Raw genomic sequence first — 26374 nt, forward strand, 5'->3', positions numbered from 1 at the left:
GCTGGAGAGGCCAGCAGAGCTCTGGCAGTGTGGGATGAGTGCTGGTTCTCTTAGACAAGGAGGGAGCATCCCCAGGCAGAAAGCCTGTGGGCGGCCGGCTCTCCCATGCGGGACAGAGCAGGGGCCGGGGTCTCCTGGAGGAGATGCAGAATGTCAGGGTGGGCTGGGGCCAGGAGCAGGGCTGCCCCTCGGGTGGAGGAGGGATGCCAAGGTGCAGCGGGGAGGGGTGGGCAGAGGGCTCCCTCTCGGCAGAAGAGGGGGCCGGCGCGGCCGGACAGACCCCGGCGGGCCGGGGCGGAAGGGGCGGCTCTGTCCGGCGCTCCCCGCACCTCCCGGAGCCACCCGCGCAGCGGGCTCGGTGCGGAGCCGTGCCCAGCTGGGGAGCTCCGCCTGCCGGGACGTGACCCCCGGGGCACCTGCCCCGCGTCCACCGGGTGCGTCCGCGGCACAACCGGGAGCGACCTCCGGCCGCTCCCCGCCCCTGCCGCCGGCTGCGGTTCCCGGAGCTCCGGCGGCGGGTCGGGGGATGGAGCCACGCGGCGTGGGAAAGCTCTGCGGGGAGTGGGGATGGAGCCGAGCGGGCGCCCAGCCTTTGGGAAAAAATGCTGTCTAGGGACTCCTGAGGCTGTTCCCCGCTTGGGGGGGACCGGGACGCATGTGAAAAATGCCGGCTTTGCCGCAGTGCCCCATTTCGGAAGGTTTTTAGATGCAAAACCTGTTTCTGTGGCTACAGCTGATTTGTGTTGAAACTCTGAACGGCTCAACGCACCCCATCCCGAAAGGATGCAGATGGTGTGGGGCGGAGCGGGCGGGACGGCTGCCCTCGGGATCACCCCGGGCCACCCAGCTCCTGGGTTGGGGCAGGAGGAAACCAGCACGGGCAGGGGAGCTTAGCGGAGAGGGAGGAGAGAAACTCTTCCCGATGCCTGTATCGGGACAGGTCGGTGGTGACCCTGACCCCGGTATAGGGAGGCGGCCCGAGGCGGCCGGGTGCCAAGAGCCGTAAGGGGCAGGGTGGGGCGATCCCGGCATCGCCGCCTGCCCCGGCAAACAGCTTGTCAGCAATCACCGCTGAAACTTAAACAAACCACAGACCTGGGCGCTGGCACACTGCGGCCGGACCCTGCCGCAGCTGTGGGTGCAGAGAGGTGTCAGAGGACAGGGTGAGTGCTCTGAATCCGCTTCACCCCCCACAGCTCCCCGGTCCCTCGTGGGCACCTCCTGTCTGGCTTCCCACACCACTGCTCACAGGGGTGGGGATGGGTGCACCCATCCTTCCTCGGTGCTCTCCCGCAGCTCTGTCCTTCCGGGCAGGTGCCTGATTTTTTCTCTCTGCATTTCCTGGTCGGAGGCAGGAGGCAGGGCAGGCTGGGTGGTCCCGAGCACCGACGACGCCGACAGCTCCTCTCGGTGCCCAGCTGTCCACAGGAGCTGCTGCGATGGAGCTGGGGAACATCTCGAAGCCCACGTACAGCCCTGGCCCCGAGGCGCCGGGGAGCAGCACGCCAGGGCTGGTGGCAATGGCACACGGCTTCCTGCGGCTGGTGCAGCCCAACGCCCTGCCCATAGGTGGGTGCATGGCGGCGGGGGGCTGGTAGGGGTGTAATGGCTGGGGTAAGCGGGAGTGGGATCCCCAGGATCTCCAGCTGTGTCCTGCTCATGTCCCATAACAACTGTCTTAGGGGGGCTATCTTAGCTGAGCCCCAGGACATGCGTTAGAGGTGGTGCCGCCTTGCAAAGTCCTGTCCCATCCTACCTCCAGGTATCTTAATCCTAGGCCTCCAAAAATGCGCAGAGCAAACCCCACTCTGCCTGCAGGGTCTTTGCCTGTCTTGCAGCCCTCTGTGTTTGCTGGCCACCGAGAGCAGTGTGTCCTGGTGCCAGTGACAGCACTGTGTGCTCTGTCTGTGCACTTCCCTGCTTGCCAGCACTTGCCCTTGCTCCTGTCGCTGTCACAGCTCTGTCCCAAAGCAGCTGCAGGTTTGCACAGGTGATACCAGGACCTGCAGCTGCTCCATATTCATGGGGCAAGTGCTGCCCACCTGGAGGGAAATGCCACTCTGAGTACTGCCACTTGTGCGTCCTCCTTCACTGGCTTCAACCCCTGCTCACCATCAACATGCTGGCAAAGCTGTGGCTGGCAGCACAGGTCCTGCTTGGTGGACCTGTGTCACATAGACACCAGGGTACAATCAATGTCCCCATGTGCCATCAAGGCTTGTAATGAGGGCATGTGGCACAGACAGGGAGAGCCCTGGGAATGAAAGAGGCAGTGTGGCAGTGGGCCTTTACCCCAGTACTCATTCCTCACTGGCACTGCCCTTGGGCCTCTGTGTAGGGCTGGGCTGCAGGAGGGCAGCCCCAGAGCAATGTCCCTTATGCCCACAGTGGATCAAGTGAGGAACTCCCTTGCTCTGTGAACCCCTGAGAGCCTGGGAGCTGGCAACACTTTTCCTGGGTGCAAAAATGCTGCATGATATGATGGCTGGGGAAGGCAGCTGCAAGGGAGAAAAATGCCATACTCAGAGCTGTCTGAGCTGCAGGTGATGCCTTGAGCTGGGAGGGGTGAGCAGGGTCTGGGACCCTTTTGGAGAGCTCCACAGAGCCCAGCACCTGCTTAAAGCCCTCTGTGCTTCTTGTCTCCCAGAGCTGATTAATTTTGAGCAGTCCCAGAGCGGGTTCAGCCAGGAGGAGATCAATGAGGTGAGCAGGCAGCTGGGGTGGGGAGCTGGCAGCCCCAGACCACCGTGGACTGGGGGATGCTGGTGGGTGCTGCTATGAGGCTGAGCCCTGGATTCCAGGCAGCAACAAGGGGACATCTTCTGCTCCCTGGGGGGACCCATTTTGTCTGTTTGGGTCTGGACAGGGAGCTGAGGGGCACCTTCAGGGGCACCAACGTTATACTGCTTCACATTCTTCCTATGCCAGCTGCTGCTCTACGAACTGGGCTTCCTGGTCTGCGCGGCCATTGGAGTCCTCCTCATCATCCTTGTTCCGCTGGTGGGATGCTGCTTCTGCTGCTGCCGCTGCTGCGGGAACTGCGGGGGCCGCATGTACCAGAAGCAGCGCCGGCGGATGCGCTGTCGGCGCCGGGCGCTCTGGGCCTCCGTCCTGCTGGTCTCCGCTTTCCTCCTGTGAGTGGGCCGGCCGGGAGGCTCCGGATGGAACCCAGGGGTGGCTGGAAATGCCGGCGCTTGGCGGCCGTGCCAGGAAACTGCCATTGTTCACGAGTAGATCCCGGCACGGCGGGACAAAGGAGAGGAAGCAGCGGCGGTGGGGAGCTGGCCCCGGGGGGCTGCGCACCGGCACCGTGCAGCCCTGTCCCGACAGCTTCCCCACGGCGAACCGGGCTCTGCCTTGCCTCAGTTTCCTGCGTCCCTCCTCTCTGGTCCCTCAGGGCAGGGCATATGCTGGGATGCACTTGAAGCAGGAGTCATTGGTGTGCTCCAGACCCTGCAGGCTGGGGTCTGTGTGGGTGGATTTGGAGGGTACTGGGGCGGGGCATTGGGACTGACCTTGCCTCCCTTCCCTTGTAGGGCTGGTGGTGTCTGTGCCCTCATCAGCAACACCCGCTTCTCCCAGGCTGTGAAGAGCACCTTCCCCAATGTGAACAGCACTCTGGACAACATCCACACCTACCTGGCCTCCATCCCCCAGGCATGCATGGTCCCCCTGCCATGTCTTGGGGGCAAGGGGCCAGGTGGGAGGAGCAGCCCAAATAGCCCCCTGGGGAAGGGCAGCAGAGAAAGGTCCCCACTCTCACTGACATCACATCTCCGTCCCTACAGCAAGTTGATTTTGTCATCGACAAGAGCAATGTCCCGCTGGACTATGCCAACCGCAGCCTGCAGGGTGAGGGTGTGCGACAGGAGGGGCTGGAGCATCCCCAGGGCCCTGTGGGAGCTGCTCCAGGGCTGGGGGTTCTTGGGCAGTGGGAGAGTTGTGTGGGTTTACCTTTCTGCCCTGTTGCTGACCCTGCAGGCCACTGGGCTTGTTCTTATGGGGATGTCTAAAGGGTCTGGAGGGTCTTCCAAGCTCCAGCTCTGCTCCACTTTCTGCTTTTCCCTATTCAGGCTCCTCTCTGGGAAGGGTGATGGCAGATGGTGGGAGAGTGGGGATATTCCCATTGCTCCCCACCTCTGGGGTGGGTGAGGGAGGGGTGCTGGTGGTGTGAGTGTTTTTACCAGCTTTCCTGCAAGCTCCAGGATCTTGCAGGGATCTTGTTATTGACACCAACTCTCCCATCTCTGCAGACATTGGGCCCAAACTGGGCGGTATGATCACCTCACACATCAGGAGGAGCACGGACAGGACTTTGGGATCTCTCCAGAGCCTCTTGCAAGGTACTGGCCCCATCCCTGGGAGACTGGCAAGGGACTCAGAGGGATCAAGAGATGGGGTAGGTGCATGTTTGGGTAAGGCACCCATGGAGGTGCCCTTTGATCTCCCAACCATACACTGGGACAAGTGCCATGACTTTGGAGTGCCCCTATGCCCCTTGCATTTTTTCATGGGTTCCCAAGGTTCAGCTTGATGTGGAGTCCCTGCCACAGTGGCAGGATGAGGCCCTGAGCTCCCTACTTTCTCCCCAGGGATGGAGAGGCTGAACAACACCTTTGCCAACATTGCCATCAGCCGCTCAGACCTTGAGGAGCTGCAGAGCAACTACAGCCAGTGGCTGGTCAGCCTGAGGGACAGGCTCAATGACACCCTGGAGAAATGTGGCCTCCCCTGCGGCCGAGTGTCCCTGGATGGGCTCGCCTTCACTGCCAACTTCAGCACGGTGAGGACGGGCAAGGTGTGGGTGAGAGGCCCCAGCAGCCCCTCCCCCAGCCCCCACAGCTCCCTCACCCCAGGCTCTTCCCCACAGATCCCAGGAGTGGAGCAGCAGCTGGAGGCACTGCGTGAGGTCTCTCAGTCAAACATAGCGACTGATTTAGAGAAAGTAAGGGGTGTCTCCTTCACCCAGGCACAAAGCAGGGTGCTCCTGCAACTGCTGAGGCTATGCTGACAGGGTGTGGGTTGGGAAGAGCTCTGTCAGGAGTTCAGTGTGTCACACTGAGGGAAGGGGTGGCCAGAGGTCTGCTCGCTATCCCAACCATCCCTGCACACTGGTAGGGTGGACTGGGTGCTGTGGGGAGCCTAGCTGTTCTGTGTTACTAGGATCTGGATTCAAGGGGATGTGCTCCTCAGCCCTGGATTGCAGGCAGGGATGTGAGTTTTCATACTGTGCTTCCCTGGATGCAGGTTAACAGAACGCTGGGCATGACTTCTGACAAGGTGCAAGAGCAGTCCCAAGAAGTGGTGGCAAGTAAGCAGGGCTTTGTGTGCTGACTTCTCCCTCTTCTAGGATTCCCTCCTCTCTTCTCAAGCCATTCTTTCCTGGAGGCCTTCCCTGCAGTTCTGGCTGTCCCCAGGTGCCATCATGCCAATATCATCTTTGGCCATGACTGCCTCTTTCCTATTCTTTCTGAGTCCCCGCTGCCCTGCAGGACCTGGGCAGCAGCTTGCAATGTCAGCGTGTCCCCATTCTTTGCAGAGAGCCAGGACCAGCTGCTCCTCATCAGGCAGGATATTAGAAACTTGCAGGGAAGGTTGCCACTCCTGGATGCGGAGCAGAAAGTTGGGGCCTTTGTGAACAATGCCGCATCCGTGCTGGAGAAGTACAGGGAGCCGATTGTGGCCTGGGATGGGCTCAGGTGGGCAAGGGGCTGGACTCCATTGTCTGCGGGGTTTTAAGGCTCCTACTCCTCCCATTGCTGGGGGCTCACTGGGTAGTGGGGTTGTGGGTGCAGGGTAGTCAGAGCTGTGCCTTGCAGACACACTTGCCCCTTCCCTGCTGTGGTGTCTGAGACCTTTTTTCCTCCCCATGAAGGCAGCCAGTGAGCTGCAGGGTGCTGCTCAGGGTCCCAGGTTCTGCTGCCTGACTCCTGCCCTTTGTCTTGCCCCAGGTTGATCGTGTGTGCCCTCCTGTGCTGCACGGTGCTGCTGGTGGTCCTCTGCAATGTTTTTGGGCTGCTGCTGGGGCCCCTGGGGCTGAAGGAAGGTGTGCTGCCCACACAGCGCAGCAGCCTCTCCCATGCTGGCGGGAACTTCTTCATGGCGTGAGGCTCAGTTGGCTGCCAAGGACACGTGTGGGAGCGGTGGGATGGGTGGGCAGGGCTGGCCTGGGAACACTCGAGCTCTTAAATCATCATTTTACTGCAGCTTAATGGCCTGCCCCGTGGCGACTCCCCGTGCAGGTGGTAAATTGAAGGTCAAAGGTGGTGCTGGTGAGAGGCGTTTGAGAGGAGCCCGTTTGGCCCGTGGCAGCGAGGGCTGGCACTGTGGGTCCTGCAGCTCCGTGGGGGAGTAGAGTGCTGGCTTGCAAAACTGTGGGAAGCTATTCTGGAGTCCATGCTCCAGGGCAGAGCCTGGTCTGGGGTCTGAAGGCAGAATAGAGACAAGCTTGTGGGAAGGGTGGTGTTCCCACAGCTGTGGGGGTGAGGGGCATGCAGTCCCTTGGCTCTGCAGGCTGGGGGCAATGCCAGCATCAATTCTGAGTCACTGGGCTGCTGGTGGTGATGGTATTTCTGTCCTGGCAGAGGCGTTGGCTTCAGTTTCATCTTCTACTGGCTGCTCATGCTGCTGGTGATGATCATCTTTGTGCTGGGGGGGAACATTTCCATGCTCTTCTGTGAGTCCTGGCGCAACCAGCAGCTCTTCCAGGTAAGCTTGCTGTGGGGAAACTGCCTGGAGATACTGCTTCCTAAATGAGGGCTGCTGGTGGAGCAGAGGCAGCACAAACCATTTGAGACGCTCTTCCAAGGTGTCCTGCCCTGCACTATGTCTAGTTTCTCCATCTCTTTCCTTTCTCTTAGCTCCTGGACACCCCTGGCAAGATCCCTAACTTCAATCTCTCAGAGCTGCTGGGCCTGAAGGGTGACACCACAAACTTCTCAGAGATATACAGGTGGGTCCCAGCCCTGACACTGTGTCTTTGGTGGGGGTAGAGCTGCTCAATGCCCTCAGATGATCTCCAGGAGCAGGACAGCTTGCTCTACCTTCCCAGGCTGTGGGTAGGCACTGATCACAGGGAAGGAGCAAGGTGCAACCTGCCTGCACAGGTGAGGACATGCTCTTGGGAGAAGGTGGCCCTCACTTGTCCTGTTTTAAACCCCATGCCCCCATCCTGCAGGCAGTGCCAGCAAGATGCTTCCCTGTGGCAAACTCTGCATTTGGACCAGAGCGTGTCCCTGGATGAGCTCTTGAATATCAGCCAGGTGAGCGTGGGGGTGCCAGGGTCTTGAGGGCAGGAATCCAGACCAAGGGCTGAGGGGACAGTGAGGGGCCAGCATATGTCCCATCATGGCCCCCTTTGCTCTGGCAGTACGCAGGAGACATCTCCACAGCTTTTGAGAAGATGAACATCACCCTAAGCCCCATCTCCCTGCTCAACCAGAGCCAGAAAGACCTGCTGCTGGGCGCCAGTCGGGCCGCACAGCCTCCCAACTTCACCCTCACCCTGGAGCAGGTGTGCTGGGTGTAGCCTGGTCTTGGCATCAGGGTGGGGGGATTGGATGTGGGTTGAGGAGGTCTATTGCACTCTCCTTTTTGCTGCTGTGAGAGTCCTCTGTCACCTGTGCAACCTGTTAGGGTAACAAGGCACAACCTCTACCTAGAAGTCTCTGGCTCCACTCTGTCCCACAAAGAAGGGGTATAGCTCCCCTTGTGAACCCCATTCCTCATTCTTATGGCTCTGTCTCTGCCTTTTCCAGCTGGATCAGAATATGACCCAAGGAAGCCTCCTAGATCTGGCTGCAGAGTTGGAGCAGCTGGCAGAAAAAGTGGTGAGAGACCATGAGACCCCAGAGCCATAGCCACCCTGACCCCGAAGCCACTGGTTACTGGGCTCCTCTGTGCCTGCCTGGGTGTTGAGGGAGGCACAGAGCTGGGCACTGCTGACTACAGCTCTTCCAGGGTGCAGATGTGAAGAAGGACCTGGAAGATAATGCTCGTGAACTGAGGGAGCTGGAAAAGAAGATGCAGGCGAGCTTCTCTGGGCCTCTGGTGAGCGATGCTGGGGCATGTCCTGGGGATGCTAGGGTGGGCTTCCCTAGAGCTCAGGGCTGATGGTAGGGTCTTGTCTGAGCTCTGGGATCTGCACCTCTGATCCCCCTTCTCTCTGTCCCCAGCAAAGTCTGAAGGAGAACATCTACTCAGTGCAGAGTGGGGCTGCCCAGCTAGAGGTAAGCTGCACAAGGAGAGTGCATGCCAGTCCTGGGCACCCTGCAAAGCACCCTCGAGGTCCTGCAGTGGAGGTGGTGGGGCTAACCTGCAGTCTGGGGGCTGCTGTGGCACTCTTCATGTGCTGCAGGTGCTGTTCGTGGGGTAGAGGGAGGGAGGCAATGCCAGGCACAGGCTCCCTCCACCTGAGGTACTTGGCACTACCAGCGTGTGACTGCTGGGAACACCACAGCTCCAAGAGGCTATGCCCAGGGAGTGCTGCTGTGCAGGACTGGTGAAGTGCAGAGACCCCACTTAGATCACAGTGCTGAGAGCACCTTTCACCTCAGGGACAGACAACAGCTGTGCTGGACAAAGCCAACAAAACCCAGGAGTTCCTGGAGAGGGAGATGCCAAACATCATCAAGAACGTGAGCTTGCCTTGCCCTGCTGTCAGGTCACACACCAGACTCCTTCACCAACACCTCCCTCTATACAGGGAAGCCAAACCTTGTCTGGCTGCTCATCCTGCTTGCGTTCCCTGAGTGTCTCTTGCACCCCTGGGTGCCCCCTTCCCTTATGGCATCCCTGGCAAGGGACTGGGGTGGGGTGAAGCATTCAGCCCTGTTTCTGCTGGGCTGAGGTGGTCTAAGAGCCCTGGTCCTGACATGGAAGGGACATGGGGCATGGAGGGGGCTGGTGGTGCAACATTTCAGCTCTGTGCTTGCCCCTCCAGGAGACATTGGCCTTCCTGGAGCAGCTGCTGGATTTCTTTGAGACCTACATTTCATGGGCCAAGAGCAGGGTAAGCTGAGCCTTCCTCAGTGAGGTGGAGAGAAGGGGAGAATGAGCTGCAAGGCTTGGTGGATGCTGACATATGCTGTCCCCACCATGTCCCCAGGTGACAGAAGATGTGGCACGTTGCAAGCCCATAGCTCAGTCCTTGGATAATGTGGAGGTCATTGGCTGTGACTATATCATGGACTCTGCGGTGAGTGGGGCAGCAGTGTGTAGAGTGATACACACGTGTGGCATGGCAGTCAGGTCCTCTTGTCCTCCTCTTGCACAGGATAAGGGGTGCAGGGAAGGATCAGGGATGCACAGGAAGCAGTGCTCAGCTTCTGCCCAGCAAAGTGCTGTGGCTAAGAGGAAAGGCCAGGCTCTGAGAAGGAGTGGGTGGTCATTGGGGAGCGTTGGGAGCAAGAGTTTCTCTCCGTGGCTCTCTGGACCTAATGGCTCTTCCTGCACCCTATGCAGAATGCCTTCTGGTTCAGCCTGGGCTGGTGCACCTTGTTCCTGCTGCCCAGCATCATCCTGGCTGTCAGACTTGCCAAGTTTTACCGCCGCATGGATATTGCTGATGTGTACAGGTGAGGAGCAGCCCCACCCCTCTGACCACACTGGGCCGGGGGTCCCCTGACACCTGTTTCTTCATGTCCTCTGGTAGCCTGTGGGGCTCATGCTAAAGTAATGTGGGCTAGGGAGAATCTGGGAGGTGACTTGGGGCCCTCAGCCTCTGAGGATTGGGATGTTCTGGAGCTTTTCTCTGCCTGTTCTAAACCTCCTGTTTGGGCAGACAAAGGTGCATTCCCTTTGGAGAAAGCAGTCTGGCAGGGCTGCAGCCACAGCCTGGCTCAAGTCCACCACCTGACTCGCTCTGTTTTGCACCATTTTTGTGCTGGAGCACTGGCATAGGAGCCCAGCTGGATGCTGTGCAGAATGCAGTGTGCTGCGTGGTTGGTGGCATTGCCACGAGGGTGCAGTGCTTGCTCACACGCTTGTGGCCACCAGTGTCCTGGGGCTACTCCCAGCCCTCTGGGACACTCTGCCTGGCAGCTCCACCACCAGCACAGGCACTGACCCCTGGGGATAGCGAGCAGTTTCTTGTTGGATTTCCAGCTCCTGAGGCCCTGTGGCCCTGTGGTGCAGCTGCTGTGCTGGGGGTTCCCCAGCTCCTGCCACCCCTCTGAGCTGGCTGGAGACATGGGCTCAGCTGCCCAAGAACTTCATGCAGCTCAAGTTGAGGCACAGGGAGCTGGGGCTGCTAAGCGTGGGGCCCTACTCTGCCTGCCTGTGGAAGGAGCACTGATGCTCTGGGAGCCTGTAAGAGCCAGTGGTCTCTGACCAGATCAGGCAGCCAGGATGGAGGGGACCACAGCACCCTGAAGCCCATTTGCTCTCCTTTTGTGACCTATGGGAGACCCTGTCCTACCATGAGATGTTGTCTTGTCCCACAAGGCATCTTCTTGCCCCACTAACACTGTTCCCTCTTTTTTCTCCCCTCTAGGAATGAAGACTTTGAGATGTAAGCAACTTACACTGCCAGGTCCCTTTGTGGGGTGGGGGGCAGTCCCTGTAGGTACAGCGGGGTCAGGGTACAGAGGGGATGGCTGTGAAGGTGGGACTTTTGTAGTGCATGCAGTTGTGGTGTCCCCTATCATATTTCCACACTCCCAAGTCTGGAGGTGCTGCTGGTCCCAGTCTCCCGGGCTGGTGGGTTTGGGGAAGGTGTCTCCATACCCTATTTCTGTGGGGCTAGGTGATAGGAGTGGGATGATATCTAACCAGCCCAGTGCATCCTGAGGTGTCCCTTACCCCCCTCTGTGGCTGGGGGTGACATATGTGACCTTGGTTTTGCAGGCCACCAACATTCAACTCCTACAAAATCCCCAGGCCTTCCACAAGGCATTAGCTCCCATAACCCTCAGACAGAGGAGGAAATGGACAGACCCCCTCACCTGAAAAATGTGACTATTTATTTTTGCAGGGAACCTGCCTCTTTCCAAGGCTGTAATTTTTTGGTGTCAAACAATAAATGGTGTGTGTGTGCACTGTGGGATGTGACTGTGCTCCTCAGGTCTAGCAGTGATGGAAGTAAGCAGGGCTATGGGCTGGAGGGTTCCCCACTGTTGGCACAAGCTGAGGCTGTGCCTGGGACCACAGGGCTCTTTCTGGTGTTCCCAAGTGTGCTCTGCCCACAGCCAGCCTATGGGTCAATACAGGATCACTGCTCAGTGTCACCAAGACTGGGTGATGTTCCCCTCACTGGGCAGCCCTTTGCACTTCTGATTGGGTGAGTGCCAGATCCCTCCCTGGGACAAGCCACACAAAGAGCCTCCTGTCTACGAAGTGCCACCCCAAGCTGTCCCCAGCAAAAAACACTTCCTTCTGGCAACCCTAGCATGTATAATCTGTGGATTTCCAGTGAGTTTATGGGGTGCTTGCAGCCTACACCTCCTTCTCTCTGCAAGACATGGTGCCATGGATATTCTGTGCTCACCCCTGCACACACTGTGCTCTGCACAGAAAAAGCTGCATGCACAAATAAATCAAAAGTGACTTGGGCTAGAGCTTTGGGCTGAGTTCAGGTATTGCTTCGTGCTCCTCTCTGGTGCAAGTGCAGGACCATCCGAAAGCTGTGTCAGGCACGGGGGATATACGTGAGCAGCTTGACTCATTTCCTTTGTTGCAAAGTCCAAGTTTCTTTGGAGCAGAGTGAGACAGCCAGGCCAGCTCCCCCTCCACTACGTGCATATCTTACTGCTTTTTCCACTTGCCTTCAGATCCAATTGCTAGTTTTTCCTTTGGGCTTTATCTGAGGCTGCACCAGCCTTACGTCCTGCTGTCTCCCCCCAAGCAGAGTGTGACGGCAGAGAGAGCCCTGTGCTTGCCTCTAAGTCAGCTCAATCTGTCTTTCAGATTGCTTTGGCCCCTGCTTCCCCCAAGGATGCTCACCCTTCCTGGTTCTTGGGGTGAGATATCCAGCAACCCCTTGGAAAGCATTCAGCTCAGTTTTCTGCCCTGGACCCTCAGCCTCCAGAATTCTATTTCCTGTTTGTCTGGGGCACATACATGGAGGCTTCTGCCCCAGGCCTAAGGCTGTCCTTACTGCGTCATGTTTCCACTTCCTCTTCCCTTGCTGTGCCTTGGGGATGCTGTGTCTCACACATGATTGCTGCTGGCTTCAGTTTCCACTTGCTGGCTTTGTGGGCTTTGCCTCTTCCCTGCTCTCTGTTTTCTGCAGAGCTAGTGCTGGAAGGTAGGGAGCTTCACCCTCATTCACGGTGTCACTGTGGCTACCTGCACCCAAACCCAGCCCTGGCAATGAAGATATCCCTCCCAAATGACTGTACAGCCTTTGCCAAGGTGTGGGGCTTGCTCTCAGCAGTTCTCCATTCAGTGCAGCTCCAGGGCAGTGGTCCAATCTCTGGAGCCGTGGCTCTGAGAGGTGCTGGGGTCCATCCATCATCCTCCTCCCTAACAGCCCTGGGAGGTGAGTGAGACCAGAGTCAGGCAAGGCCACCAGCTGCCTGGAGAGGAGGCAAGGACAGCTCATTACAGAATGCCCACAGTGGATGCCACCAGCTCTCCTTTCAGGCCCTGTTCCCTCCACTCATGTGTGGCAGCTGCCAGAGACAGAAATTCACAGTGCCCCATGGCCACAGCACAAGGATCCCCCCCACCAAGGAAGGTCTCATCAATAACCAGCCAGTCTCTAGGGAACCATTGCAGCAGTTCCTCTTCCTCTTTGCCTGGCCTTTTTCCACCACAGGGACTTTCCACAGCCAAGCCTTTCTCTGGGGGACACCCTGCCACATCTTTACAATGGTTTCACAAACAACAACAATCTCTCCAACGGCAGCTCTGACACTGTGCCTGGCAGCAGGATTTTGCTGGGCCAGCCAGGTGCTCTCTGTTGCTAGTTCTCCTAAAAAACAGAGAATTTGCAGCTCATGAGAAAAAAATCCTTCCTCAACTCTCTGTTGGGCCCAGCCACAGCCATGCATGGCCTGGATGGCCCTTCCCTGTGGCACAGTGCTCCAGCCTGCCTGTGCAGAATCTGCCTCCATGGCTTCATAGTGGTAAGCAGCTGAGTACAACAGAGGGAATGAGCTGTCTGGGCATGCTCTCTGAGCCCAGCTCTACCAGTTGTGAGCCAGATGGGCAGCACCAGAGATGAGCCTGACCACTTTTCACCAGAGGCAAAACAAGATTGCCCCCCTCCTGAGGGTGTGTACCTTCATAACATCCACCACCACCTCAGCAGTGCTTTAGGAACCTTTATTTTTAAAAGGAGTCTGTCTTACACACTTAAGACCACTCTCAAGAGGATTAATGCAGGTGAACCTCCCGCAGCCCAACAAGGCACTAGACAGCTCCTTTACACCAGAGCCCAGAATGCAGGGGCAAAGCCACAGTGAGAGAGGCTGGAACCTGGATCTTGCTGCACAAACTGCTCTCAAGTTATATTGATTTTGCAAAGAGAGGCACAATATGAGCCAGACAACCCTGACAAAGCCCCTTTGTATGCAAAGGGCAAAGGTAGAGGAGATGGGAACAGAGGGCTCGGGTGTCCTGCAGCATAATCTAAGCTTCCACAAAGGAAAGGGAAAGGCAGGGCTAGCCCCAAGCTCTCATAGCCTGCTGCAAGCTTCTCAGCTCAGCAGAGAGTTTGGGTACTGTCTGGGACAGAGAGATAAGGGAATTAGGCTGCTCTTTTCAGCTAAGTAGCTGCAATCAGTCACAGCTACAGGACTGATCCCAGAGGAGCTGTGGCGAGACAATGTGTGGAGTGCTGCAACTGCCAGCGTGTGTGCTGGGATCCCCAGTGCCATGGGGCTGTGCCACACGGGCATTTAGCATCTGACTGAGTCCAAAGCAGCAGGACTCAGTGACCCAGCTGCAGAAAATATGCCCTATTTCTCACAGGCAGAGCTTGGAGGTACCACCCAGTTCACTGAGGGGTTCAATGTGTACTGCCTACCACTCCACCACCAGTACCAGAGGATCAGGGAAGTAGAAGTGGAGCTAGAAAGGAGCCAAACAAACAAAAAACAAAGTGCTTTGGGCAGGGAGCAGTTCTGTAGTTTTGTAGTGCAGCCAGTGTTTTCATCTGCAAATGCACCTGGCACTTGCTCCTCCACTGACACACACACAATTGCACTTGCTAGGAATAACCAGAAAGCCTGCCCTGGCTCAGAGATCCCCCAACATCAGCCACCCAACAGGCTCTTTGAGATGCTGCAGGGATGCTTCAGAAAGGAGCAGGCTTCTGTACTGCCAAAACAGGTAGGATTTCCCTTCCTTGTGCACCCAGGGCTTGGGACGACATTGTCCTTCCCCCCTTCACACACTGTCATCCTGTAGCAGTGCTGAGGGCAAGCAAGTCCTTGCCATAGATGGCTGAGGGACATCATCAGCCACTGCTTTTGAGGGGATTTTGTGCTCTCGGGGTGGGGTGGGAGGGGGGAAGGTGCTGCTCTGCAGGGCATCTGAGTACATCTCATCCTGGACACTGGGACGCTGCACAACCCTTTGCAGCAGTGGCTTAAGCAAGCCCACAGTCAGCTGGTTCCCCTCGCTGGAGAAGGGCACTGGGTCCTCCTGGGAATGAGGGAGGTGCTGCAGGACCATGGTGAGGATGTCTGAGGCAGTGAGCTCAGCAGGGCACAGTGGCCACAGCCTGTCCAGGTAAGGGTCCAGCTCCCGGTGCTGGGCAAACTCAGCCAGCAGTGTGATGAATATCTCCTTGTTAAGTAAGGGGCTGAGTTTGGAGAACTTCTCTGCCACCTCCACCACCCGCTGCCACTGCTTCAGATGGATGAGAAGGTGCAGAGCTTGCAGCACAGCCTTAGGCCTCTTGCTGCAGAGCAGCAGTTCCAGCTCCATCTCATCATCCACCTCGTTCTGTTGGTTCTTTCGGGCCAGCACTCCCAGTGCTCTCTTGTACAGTGGCACCCGGCCCTCTGGGCCCTCCTTGCTGCCGTATGACCAGGAGCTGCTAACGTACTGCTGGGTCAGCTCCACAAAGCTGGGCAACCACTTGGGTTTGAACCGCAGGAAGGAGGCGCAAATGAGCTCAAAGAGTGGGACCATCCCATTCTGACCCACCTCCTCCAGCTGCGGCTGACACAGGACCTTCTTCCATACCTCTGGGGTGGCCCTGGCTACCAAGAGACCATCCCCATTCTGCTGCAGCTGCAGGCAGCTCCTTGTGGCCTTCCAGGCAGCCTTGGGGAAGGAGGCAAAGACGGAGTTCAGATAGGCCAAGTTGTCTTTGTCCATGTCAGACTGCAGAATGCGGCTGACCTCCTGCTCCACCAGCTCATTGCAGTAGCTTTCCACCTCACTCTCTGGGGCACACACCACGCAAGTCTTGAGGAGCTCCAAGCTGATGTAGCTCTGCAGCTCCAGGCTCACTGTGCTCAAAAGCTTGGTGTAAGAGTCTTGTAGGCTTCGGACCGGCTTCTGCTTCTGGTGAAGGCTGTATTGCAGGATGGCAGCAAGGACCACAGGAGCCTGGAACGTACCACCTTTCTTCAACTTCTCCACTGTCAGCTTGGAGCTGCTGAGGCTCCTCCTCTGATAATATCTGCAGGCCTCCTCAAACACCATCTCCACCAGGCATGGCTCAGGCCTGCTGTTGTCCTCAGGTTTGGAAAAGCTAAAGCTGTAAATGCCACTCTGACTGAGGAGCTGGATACTGTCCTCCTCTCCCTGGGACTCCAGGAAATACACCTCTTTCATGCTCAGGACTTCCTTTTCTACAAGCCTTCCACTGTTCTGGTCGACAAGGTACAGTACTCCAGCTAGCACACAGGCCAGGATGCTGCCAAAATTCTTCAGCTGGACAGGACTCCCTTGGGCCAGGGGGCCACCCTCCAGGTCAAAGACATGCCTCTGTGTCCCATCTGGCTCCACGATACTCACAGAACCCTTTGTGCTCACCAGCAGCAGACCCCCACTGCTGGACACAGTGGAGGTGTGAATGTCCAGAGGCGCAAAACCTGAGAGAAGGCCCACAGAACCCAGCAGGAGCTTCTTGAAGTCTGACTCGCTGCTGGAGCGCAGCACCTTGCTGTGGATGAAGCCTGCAGAGGGGGCTGTGATGGTGAACTCTGCCTTCTCTGGATGCCAGATGAGGAGGAATTTGGAAGTGGTGGCAAAGCCGGCAGCAGCAGGCACTAGGAAGACATGCTGGAGAGAGGCCAGGACCCGGTACTCGGGGCTGTTGTGCAGGACTATCCTCGCAATGCCCAGCCGCACACCTTGTTCCCCCACTTCCAGAGCACGGGCACAGACACAGAACCTGAAGGCACACTTGCTCACGTCCGAGTGAGCACCCAGCGGTGGCCTCTCCTCACACCACACCAGGGTGGCTCCCTGGCTGCACACGGAGACGACTCGTGCCCGGGCACCCTGGCACAGCTCCAGCGTCTGCAGCAGCTGCCAGCCCACGGCAACCACAAAGTGCCAGACCTCGGTCCGGCCATGCTCCCACACCACGGCCAGTACCCAGGAGTCCGGTACCACAGGGCTCTGCAGGAAGAGCAGTCCCACAGGGGCTGGCTGGGGCGGCTGCCAGCTCCTCTCCAGGTCGGCTCCAGCGATGCTGTGGCGCTGGAAGGCCACCACCCGCGGCAGGGTGGGCGGCCGGCTCTTCTGCAGGAGCAAGACATGCTGCCCGTCGGGGCTGGACTGGACGTGCCTGGGCTCTTCTCCGCGGCACAGCAACTCCCGCAGCCAGTGGCCTCGGCTGAAGTCACTCAAGTCGGAGACCTGCCGCAGCTTCATCCTGTCAGCGACAGCGTGCACCAGGGCGAGCTGGGGCACGGAGCCACAGCCGCCACTCAGTTCCCTCCCGGAGCCCCGCCACGCCCTACTCCCGGCACCCTGCTCCCTCGGCTCTCTAGGAGGCCCCCACGGACACCTCAGGCACCTTCCCCCCGCGGCGAGCCGGCTCCGCGGCAGCGACTCCCAGGGACCGGCCGCACCCGGAGCTCGCCGCACACCCAGCGCCGCCCGAGAGAACTCCGCGCTGTCCCGGACACACGCCGGCTCCCCCTCCCGCCTGGACCCACCTGCCGCGCGGCGACTGACGACCGGGCCCGGGACCGGGCCAGTGGCAGCTCCGCTCAGCGCTGCGCAGTCACGGGGCCGCGGGTTTCCGGGCGGAGCCGCTCCGAGCCGCGGGCCGTCCCGCTCCTACTTCCGCCGCCGGTGCGGAGTGGGCTGCGGGGCCGCGTCCCGAGGGCGACCCGCGGGTCCCCGCAGACGGCGGGGCCATTTGTTACCGGGGTGCGTGTGTACGTGCGTGTGTCAGTCCCCGCGGGGCGAGCCGAGCTCCAGCCGGCCCGGGGAGGAGCCTCCCCCGCCCGCCCCGCCTGCGGGAGCCGCGGCCGCGCAGGGAACCGGTGGGCGCACGCGCGGCGCCTGCGCGGTGTGCGGGGAGCGGCTGCCCGCAGGTGAGTGCGGGAGCGGCGGGGGGGACACGGGACCCCGCCCGCGGGGCCGGGCGCGCCCCCGCTGCCCCTCCGGCACTGGGGGCTCCGCCGCACCGGGGGCTCCGCGGGGCGGGTGCGCTCCCCGCCGCGAGGGGCCTCGCTGGGTACCGGCACTCCGTTCCAGGGCCGCTCGCTGCCCACCCCGGTTAGCTGCGGGAGCGGCCGCACGCAGCCCGTGCAGCGGGAGGTGCTTCTCGTGGCCCGCCGGTAACGCCGCGGTGCCCCGGTGCGTGCCCCGGGTGCCGGCCCCGAGGAGGCCTCGGGGCCTGCCGCAGCCCAGCCCTTCGGTGCTCGTGGGCCGCACCGTCCCCGGCTGCCGGTGGTTTGGGGTCGAGATAACTCCTAGGAACCGAGCGAGCGTTCGCTGATCATTCCAGTCGTCTGGTTTACCTCACCCTTCTCCGAACATTTGTACGGGCAAAGCAAAGGGGAACAGCAACAGTGGCAAAGCAGTGGGAGCTTGCAGTGTTTGTTATGCTGAAGGCAGAGGCACTTGCTGCACGAGCAAGCTGCGGCCTCGGTCAAACCCTGTTGCCTATGTCGCTGTAACAAAGTTTGTTCATCAGCAGAGACTGTAATCCGAATGTATGGTGAGAGCCAATTAGGGGGAGCGGGTGGGTGGAATATGCAAAGCAATGAGATAATTTGAAGCATTGCGATACGTGGTGGCTGCAGTTCACAGCTGTTTGAGCTCTAATAGGAAATGTGACAAAAATGTAGAAGAGGAATTTCAAGGGGAGGAAAGGACAACAGTTTGGCTTTCCAGTGATAATAGGTTGATCCACACTGTGTCATTTATGGCACTTTTGCTGTGTGCAAAGAGATACTGTGGGCAGGGTACATACAGTGTAAAAAAGTTAAACAGTTATTAGCTAGCATGCACAAAAGGAACAGTGAGGCTTTAATGGGCTGCTGGGCTAAGCATTCATCTACTCCCTCCCCCAGCTAACACACTAGGCAGCCATGCAGACATCCCTTAGGAGAGGAAGGGTCAGCCTCTGCTGCTCAGAGTTGCTGTGTTTTGGCTCCCTATTTTTGATTTTTTTTTTTGAACTTACACCTTTTCATGTTTGCATTTTAACTCCTGAGTGCTTGTGCTGCTGATGGTCTGTATCTCAAAAATGCTACCCACTCTGCAGCTCCACCTTTCTTATCTTGGCATGACTTTACTGTGCAGCCCTTAGAACATAAAAGCTACTTCAGAAGTCAGAGCCGAGGTCATGCAGCTGCACTGTGTTCAGCATGGGCCTTGGATCCACACCACCAGCTGAGGCCATGGGAGAAGGGCAGGAGAGGGTTACAGGGAGAGTGTTTTTCTTCAGAAGGAAGGCGTTTAAAAAAGTCTGCAGGTGACGTGAGCTTTTAGGTGGGAGTGTAAAGGCAGCGCAGAATATTTCATGGTAAACTATGTGGGATGGATTATAAAGGACTTGAAAAGTAAAAACCCAAAGTCATTTTCTGACATGAGAGAGCTGGTCATGGTAATCAGGAATACGGAGAGAAAGTGTGGTGAAAGGAAAACAATTACCTTGTATGAAAAGGGTGTGAACTGATGGTGGTGGACGTATGCAGCGCTTGTCTGGATGGACTTGACGGGAGGAAGCATAAGTAGTTGGTAGTGTGAAGTTGATGGATTGGGTGTTATTTTAACTGGACATATAGAAATTAATGCAGTTATGCATGAAGTGTTAAAATTGTAGCTCAAATGTTACTCTTCTATATCATTGCTAAAGCAGGTGCAATGGGAGAAGTAGCATGTGGCTGTATTTGCATTAGGAAGCTGCTTTTCTTATTTTTCAAGAGGTGAAAAAATAGGTCAGAAATGTAACTTTAGATTGTACTATGTAGAAGCATATAGACTGCTCTGAGTGGGATGGAAGGAATTTCTAGTAATATATATATATATAAATACACTGTGGCTGTGCTGGGGCTTATTGCTTTGTACTGCAGAAAAAATAGGAAGAATCTCTCTGGGTTTTTTGTCATCTGCACGCCTTCAGAATATGTTTCTCATTGCATACTGCCTGAAGGCACCTGGAAATTCTGTGGCATGGCTCCAAAGCTTGTTTTACTGTTACTGTGTTACTGTTTCCCTTGTTGGTGGGTTGAGTACCTTACCCTTGTAGAGGAAAGCACAGTTTGAGCAGTTTTTATTCCAATGGCCAATATACAGATGAAGTTGTGAACAATGGATGGACTATAAAAGCAGTGTGGATATACTTGAACAATCTGTAACTGCCAATGCAAGAGTTTGTGGAGAAAGAGCTGCAAAAGGGCTTATGGCAGAAATTTGGCTTTGGTGGTTTCTAAAGCATTGAAAAAAGCCCTATGTGTTCTTGCTCTGTTTGTTTTCAATAGTGGTCTGCTGGGCTGCTGATGGGTGGTCCTGGGGGTTTTAACAGAGCAGCTGGAACTGAGTCCAGGTACTCCCTGTGCACTGGGATTCATAAATTCTTGTGCTGGGTGCAGGTTGTCTGTTGCTTCCAGCGATGGATGGGCCCTGGGACCTGTGTTGTAACTGCCTGTTGTTCAGGTCCAGTATTTACTCTGCAGATTCATCATGTGGACGAAGTGCAAGTTTTTCCTGGTACTTCACTGAAGTATTTAATGAATGCTTAGCTTGTAACACGTTGCTTTAGAAGCTGTGAGTTAATTTTAAATGCCCCCCTCTTGCATGAAAGAGGCAGTTTTTGAAGAACTTTCCTTTAATCCTGAATGATGTGCCTGCAGAATGCCTTGAAAGGCAAAGCATGATCACACTGAGTCCCAGGTGCATACACTCAGGGAGGGAGGAGACAATTGTTGCTTTGAAATGTTTGAACCGGCTAGTCCAATCTTAGTAGCTCTGGCAAATCAAGGGACATTGGATTCTAAAAGCAGAAGTATCTTAGTTCTTATTCAGAGTCTTTATAAAATTGATTGAGGTTCAGGGCTTTGACATTAACAAACTAATACAGAACACATCATTTGCACAGCCTTTTCCAGGTAGTGAATAAATGATTTGCCAAATAAGTAATATGTGAAAATACAGTTTTGCATCATCTGTATTCTTTTTGTCTAGCCAAGAAGTGTTGCAGTATATTTTGTGAGGTGTCCACACTGAAAAAAATACACTTATTCATGTTTGGTTGCATATGGGGGTTGTGTATGTGCATTTATAATCTTGACAACTTTCAGGTTTGTTAGCCAAGGCAATTAAATGTAAAGTGCTGTGCTTGATGGGCTGCATGCAAGATTACAGAAGTTAAAAGTTTCGGATCCTGATGTCATTATGGTGCAGATGTGCATTAGTGTTATCCTCTTGCCAATATTTTTGCTGTTAAAAGACAGTCTGAGGAATACTAATAAGTCTGTGCAGGAGCTGAGTGACAGTGTGAAGCGTTGTATAGCAGTTCTCAGTGTGCACAAGTCTGAGTAAATCTCAGACTCAAAATACCAGGTTCGTTTTCCCTGTGGCTACTCTAACAAAAAGCTAACAGAGCTGTGTTCATGGGAATGTCATATGTTTGGTTGGAATCTCTGTTACGAGTTCTGGAGCGAAACAGAAAGGTGGATGGTTGGATGTGCTCTCTCTGACTGGATCAGCTGATCCTTGGGTTGATGAGGGATAAAGCAAAAGTCTGCCTGAACTTGTGGCTTTTATCTTCCTGCCTTTGAGCTGCCAAGACTCGTGCTCTGTCAAGTTTTCTTTTAGTTCCATATGAAGCATCTTGGATCTTCTGCTGCACAGCAAAGTGTTTGTTGTTCTAAAAATCCCCATGCGTGTGCTTCTTGTGGCCCTGAGGGGCAGTTCTCCTGTGCAGTCAGCTAATACAGCAGGATTCACTTAGCAGCATGTGTTAATGGGAATAACCTATTGACAGAATAAATTATCCATTTGAAACTAAAATGTGGAAAATGCACCGATGCCTTTTAAATGTGGTGTTTAAAGGGAAATTGTTAATTATCATCAATGTTGTTGTTTTCATAAGCTGTTGAGGCATCATGATAATTTGACACCTCTGCAACTTATTTATAAATGTTTTGTGCATTTAACTGTTATTTTCTGCAGATGAGTAGAAGATCTCCATTAGCAAAATGCAGTTTTCTGTTTGTCTTTATGACATCTAGAAAATGTAATTGCATAAATTGAAAAGAAAAAACCATTTGTATGACCCGATCATCATAGGTCACGAAACAAACACAGCCTAATAAAACGTTGGCATGAGAGGCATGGTTTACATTTCTCTCTTTGCTTCTCCATGTGCTCATTTGTAGAACAGCAAATTATAAACAAGAACATTATTTAATCCTTGCCTCTAGCAGTTGTCTTTGTATGTGCTCTGTGCAGCTTTGATTGAGGGAATGTGAATCCTAAGACCTATTTTGACAGAGACTAGAATTTTCAAATGATCATGTGATCCTTCTGGTGCTCACCCTTTGTATCTTGATGTATTTCGATTCTTCTGTTTTTCTGGAAATGTAGGAGAGGGGTTAAAATACAGCTCTGAAAATCCAGGGACTAAGCAGAACTTATTGATCCCCTCCCATTCACGTACACGTTTGATGTGAGAACGCTGACCTAGAAGCACTGAGAGTTAGTTTATTAGTTTTGACATTGGGATTCGTTAGCTGTGATTCAATTAGAAGCACACTGATGGATGTATTTGTATGCTGGGGCTGGCAGCTGTTTTAGGTTCAGAAACTTACAGTTCTAGTAGGAAAATTGTTTTGTGCAACCTTACCCAAGATTTGTATTCCTAGGCTAAAAGTGACATAGTTCTTGATTTGGTTTTTAATAGATTTCTCAGTGTTTCCAGTTATGTTTCTAATTAGAATAATGTCTTATTTCCCTTGACAGTTTAAAAATAACGCAAAGTCTTTAAAAGAGAAGCTATCAAGATGATTGAATAATGTTTTTTTTTGTTTTTTAGTTGGAAACCTTCTTCCATCTTAGTTTGATACAAAGACCTACTAGGCTATGGGAATAATTTTGGTTTTTATAGAAGGTTATGGTGCAGTAGTTGCTAAGCTTTCTTCTGTCAGGGCGTCTTCCCATTCCCACCCCAGCCCATAACCAGCCAGCTGGTTCCCTTTCTAGTGGGAAGACAACACCTCTCTGCCTATGTAAATGTTAGCTTTTCAGGTGTGAGATCTGCTGCTCTCTCTCCTACCCTTTCCCATCCTGGCAAAACTCCTTCCCTTTGCACCTGGGGCAGGGTCTTTTGCAGCAGAATTGTTTTTCCAGGCCTGAAAATGTTTTTCTGTCCCTTAGAACCAAGATTTATGGCTAAAGGGATGGATGTTTGAGTAACTGACTCTGGAAGCCTGAGAGTCCTAGTTGAGAACATAGTTGTACGTCAGCTAAAAATTGTCTGTAGTGGAAAGAATGTAAGGGAGATCTGGAACTGGTATTCAGTAGTTGATAGAACTTTGAGGGAAAGACAGATCTAAACCTGTGGGAGAGGGTTCAGGGAGTCTGGGATTGAGACTACATCCAAAGCTACCTCCATGGCTGTCAGCTCAGAAAGCTCTGGGGTCCTCAGTTGGAAGGGTGAGCTTACCTCTCTGTCCATGATTTATCCTGGCTGAGCACAATGACCACAGGAGCCTGCCCATGCTTTTCTGGAGCATGACTTAAGCCTCTGTGTGTGGGATGCTGTTGCCATGTGTGCAATTACCTTTGGAGGTATGGGAGAACGTCTGGGAGCTCAGGGGTATGAGAAGGGATGGCATTCCTTTTCTGCTAAGTACTTCTGACATGCTGCTGCAGTGATGGAGGAGGTCAGAACAGTGCTAAAGCTGTGATGCTTGCCAGAAAAATCTGTGATTGCAGATAAATGTGTATTTGCAAGGTCAGAGTAGTGCTGCACTTGGTAGCATCACACATGAGGCTCAGAATATGTGGCAAGTTGTGTGTTCTGACTCAGCCCCTGGAGTGGGTTGTCTCTCACAGAAAGCTCAGGACCACATTACTTTGTGTAATGGCTCATTTTGTAATAAGGATACTCCTTTTTTTTAATAGTATAATCAGTAAGACACCAATAATGATAGTAAAACTTTGTGGTTTTAGAAAACCCTTTGCTGTCAAGTGTATCAAGAAATTAATTTGGTTTTTTAAAAAAAATCCCCGTAAAGCTTGTCCTCTGTCTTGCATCCTCCTCCCAAAACTGAACCACATGGGATGCCTTTGTGGTTGGGCTTCCTCTCTGGCTTAATTTTCAGAGCAGCTGGCCCAGATAAGGATGCTAAGGTGCAGTGGGAGGCTTTCCTTGTGTTGAATGCCAACACAGGAAAGCCTCACTGCTTTTTGTACTTCAGAGTACAAAAAGCAGAATTTGAAGTGCTTTGGTGGACAGCAAATTAAACAGAAAAGAAGACTTTCAAATAGTTTTAGGAGCTTCATGTCATCAGATGCCTTTGAGGCTTGACCAGTATAAAAAAAGACTGGGTACCTATTTGATATCAAGTATCACAATTCCTCCAGTGAGACTAAAAAATACATACTTTTCTAAATGTAAACTGCATTGGTCTGGATAATGAATCAGTTTCTAATAGAGAAGAATTAAAATTTATCCATAAGGAGCTTATTCTGTTTCTGCCTGTGTGTGGATTTCTGCATGTCTTTGAAATGGGATGTAGAACTAGATGGGTCCTTTGATCTGATTTCTTATCTGGTATAGTTATAAATGCCCCTACTTACAGCTTGTGAGAGACTGTGAGTATTTCAGTGCAGTGAAAAAAATCTCTCGTGGTTGAGGCAGGCCATATATGCCTTGAAGAAAAGTTCAAGTTTTCTGAGCTTTTTTGTCTGTTCTTTCCTTCAGGGTATACAGCATGGCCCAGACAGAGAAGAAAGGTGGGCTGCTCCGGAAATCTTCAGCCTCCAAGAAGCCATTGAAAGAGAAAGTGGTGTTGATGTATGATGAAATTTTCACGGTAAGCAGCTGAGCATCTCTTTTTTTCTAAAGGGTTGTGTTAAATTTTCTTGGTTTAGTTTATGCTGAGGGTTTTTTCCCAGAGGATTTCTTTCCTCAAGGTAAGGAACAGTACACAGTGTACACTGCACAGTGTAGGCACATGCTCCAGGCTCTCCTACTGTCATGCAGAACTCTGTATTCTGCTCTCTTCCAAAATGTTTCCATGTCCTATTGCTTACCAGAACCATACCATCTATGGGAAGTCGTGGTGTTCCCAGACTTCCAAACAACAATTCAGAAAATAAACAGAGGCATCCCAATTGAGAGCTGCTTCTCTTGGTCCTTCTTTTTTTGGGGAATCTCTGTAGCCAGAATTCTGCACTTTGATACCTCTTCGTCATCTGGCAGATGATGCTGACTCTGAGCTACCCATGACAAAGACTTTCTTTAAATTCTGCCTGAATGATTTTTTTGCCCTCATTCCTGTTTCTTTTCCTTACAGACAGAGGACCCCAGTAAGTGCAACCCTAGGTTTTGGGAGGAGCTATTTCTCATGAAGGTAACAGAATGTGAACATCCTGTTGCTGTTCTGCCTACAAAGTGGCAGACAGTCAGTGCAAGGACTTCTGTTTCTAAGGTGTTGGTGATGGTATAATATGCCTGAACTGCTTCTTAACCTGACAGGTCAACCTGGAGTATCTAGAAGGCAAGCTGGAGGCTCTGGATGGGGAAGAATTAATGAAGATAAAAGATAACATCAACTGCTTGTTTCAGCACTGCATCCAGGCCCTGGGTGAGGAGCACCCAATCAGGGTGGTGAATGCATTACAGGTACCATGCTGGGGGACAGGGAACGCTGTCTTTCTGCTTCTGATGAGGCCATGTGTTTGTTGCTGGTATCAAACACCTTGTGCTTGTTTCTTTGTTATTGAGGAGTGATGTCTACAGGGCAGTTGCTACTTGTTGTCTGTGGAGGTTCCAAACATTCATAGTCTCTACTCTTGGCAATAGATGGTTTCAGAATTCATGAGGATCTGATGATGGAGGATGAAGTGGATGGCAGTGAGCAGTCAAAGGGGCTTGTTCACGTTGCAGGCTGTCGGTTTGGGGGTCTCAAAAGTACTTAGGCTGTGTAGCTTTGTGTTTTACTTTCACCTCTTCTCATTTATTTCAGCTGCCTTTTTCAATTTCTGTATGGGTTAAAAAAGAAATAAAGCTCTGGAGAAGTTAGTGTGAAATTTATGCAGGAAATTGCCTCAGCTGGACACTTCCTAATTGGAAGCTGTGAAGAATTATCACTCAGAATTCATTGCTATTTTTGTGCAGGTTGTTCCTGACCAAAGCTCTGCTGTTCCATGTATTGTGAGAGACTCCCCTCCTCAGTTTTGATATTTGATGTTACTAGTTCACAAGCTGATTCTCACAGTTTGGTGAATGCATTTGTTTTACGAGTATGCAGAGTGCATTTCAGCTTTAGGAGTACAGGATGTGAAATTCAGGTTTGAAGAAGTCATCTGTAGGAGACTGTGGACCAGCAGTGAGCTGGGAAAAGTTGACTTAAAACAAAATATTACATCTGTGTACAATCTTGCATTGTTTTATTGTTATTTTTAGAATTAGTTTGAAAGGGTGCTACTAAAATTGTAGTTATAGCTACATAGACAGCTTAGACCAGCCCCAAATTCTTAAACTTGTATCCAGACTCTTGGAAGAACTTAGGGCAGGTCACAAGAATCCTGCTGTGTGCATGTAAATAGGAACCAGGTAACACATCCTGAGCTCAAACTGGGAGAGTGTTTCCTTAATCAGACTATGTTAATGTGGAAAGGGATCCTGAAGCCAAAACTTAACTTAAGCAATCCTTTTTTTGAGAATCAGCATGGTGACCAAAGGTTTGTTTAGCCCAGTATCTGTTTCTGACAGTAACCAAACAAAGGATGGCTACCTTACCTTTTTGCTTTTGTGTGGTTCTAGAGGTCTGCTAAT

General features: G+C 53.6%; 3 protein-coding genes across 6 annotated transcripts in view; 2 read left to right on the forward strand and 1 right to left on the reverse strand.

Annotated features, from left to right (window-relative positions):
• The first annotated feature begins 524 nt into the window (after positions 1 to 524).
• LOC103813876 (prominin-1-A) lies at positions 525 to 11088 on the forward strand. The gene is made up of 26 exons (XM_030241276.2): positions 525 to 940; positions 1094 to 1163; positions 1363 to 1569; positions 2648 to 2703; positions 2929 to 3134; positions 3537 to 3657; positions 3789 to 3852; positions 4254 to 4343; positions 4593 to 4783; positions 4871 to 4945; positions 5248 to 5311; positions 5540 to 5699; positions 5952 to 6104; positions 6585 to 6708; positions 6861 to 6952; positions 7178 to 7262; positions 7370 to 7513; positions 7758 to 7829; positions 7960 to 8049; positions 8175 to 8228; positions 8556 to 8636; positions 8942 to 9010; positions 9107 to 9196; positions 9463 to 9575; positions 10493 to 10510; positions 10846 to 11088. The coding sequence occupies exons 1-26, from the start codon at positions 707 to 709 to the stop codon at positions 10895 to 10897; spliced, it is 2775 nt and encodes a 924-aa protein (XP_030097136.2). The 5' UTR covers positions 525 to 706; the 3' UTR covers positions 10898 to 11088.
• A 2164-nt stretch (positions 11089 to 13252) lies between these two features.
• On the reverse strand, positions 13253 to 17204 carry HPS6 (HPS6 biogenesis of lysosomal organelles complex 2 subunit 3). 2 transcript variants are annotated; one of them, XM_050976536.1, is made up of 2 exons: positions 17067 to 17204; positions 13253 to 16780 (listed from the first exon to the last, which is right to left on the reverse strand). In XM_050976536.1, exon 2 carries the CDS (start codon positions 16777 to 16779, stop codon positions 14332 to 14334), a length of 2448 nt encoding a protein of 815 aa, XP_050832493.1. In that variant the 5' UTR covers position 16780; positions 17067 to 17204; the 3' UTR covers positions 13253 to 14331. The 2 variants fall into 2 exon arrangements, with proteins under 2 accessions (XP_050832493.1, XP_050832494.1); XM_050976537.1 differs by having other exon boundaries at positions 13253 to 16809; positions 17067 to 17201.
• The window catches only part of ARMH3 (armadillo like helical domain containing 3), a 123732-nt gene continuing 114509 nt past the window's right edge, over positions 17152 to 26374 (forward strand). For 2 of the 3 annotated variants that reach the window (XM_009087243.4, XM_050976540.1), the window contains exons 1-4: positions 17293 to 17450; positions 24296 to 24407; positions 24891 to 24947; positions 25073 to 25219. In XM_009087243.4, coding sequence (XP_009085491.1) covers positions 24306 to 24407; positions 24891 to 24947; positions 25073 to 25219 — 306 coding nt within the window. In that variant the 5' untranslated portion in view covers positions 17293 to 17450; positions 24296 to 24305. The other variant, XM_050976539.1, reaches the window with a different exon arrangement.

The sequence above is a fragment of the Serinus canaria genome, chromosome 6 (assembly GCF_022539315.1).
Source record: "Serinus canaria isolate serCan28SL12 chromosome 6, serCan2020, whole genome shotgun sequence".
In the NCBI taxonomy this organism is placed as follows: Eukaryota; Metazoa; Chordata; class Aves; order Passeriformes; family Fringillidae; genus Serinus; species Serinus canaria.

Coding starts and splice junctions, on each gene's coding strand:
- LOC103813876 (XM_030241276.2), top strand. CDS start 707: ATGCAAAACCTGTTTCTGTGGCTACAGCTGATTTGTGTTGAAACTCTG. Junction 3,658..3,788: donor ACCTGGCCTCCATCCCCCAG/GCATGCATGGTC, acceptor CCGTCCCTACAG/CAAGTTGATTTTGTCATCGA. Junction 7,514..7,757: donor TCACCCTCACCCTGGAGCAG/GTGTGCTGGGTG, acceptor TGCCTTTTCCAG/CTGGATCAGAATATGACCCA.
- HPS6 (XM_050976536.1), bottom strand. CDS start 16,779: ATGAAGCTGCGGCAGGTCTCCGACTTGAGTGACTTCAGCCGAGGCCAC.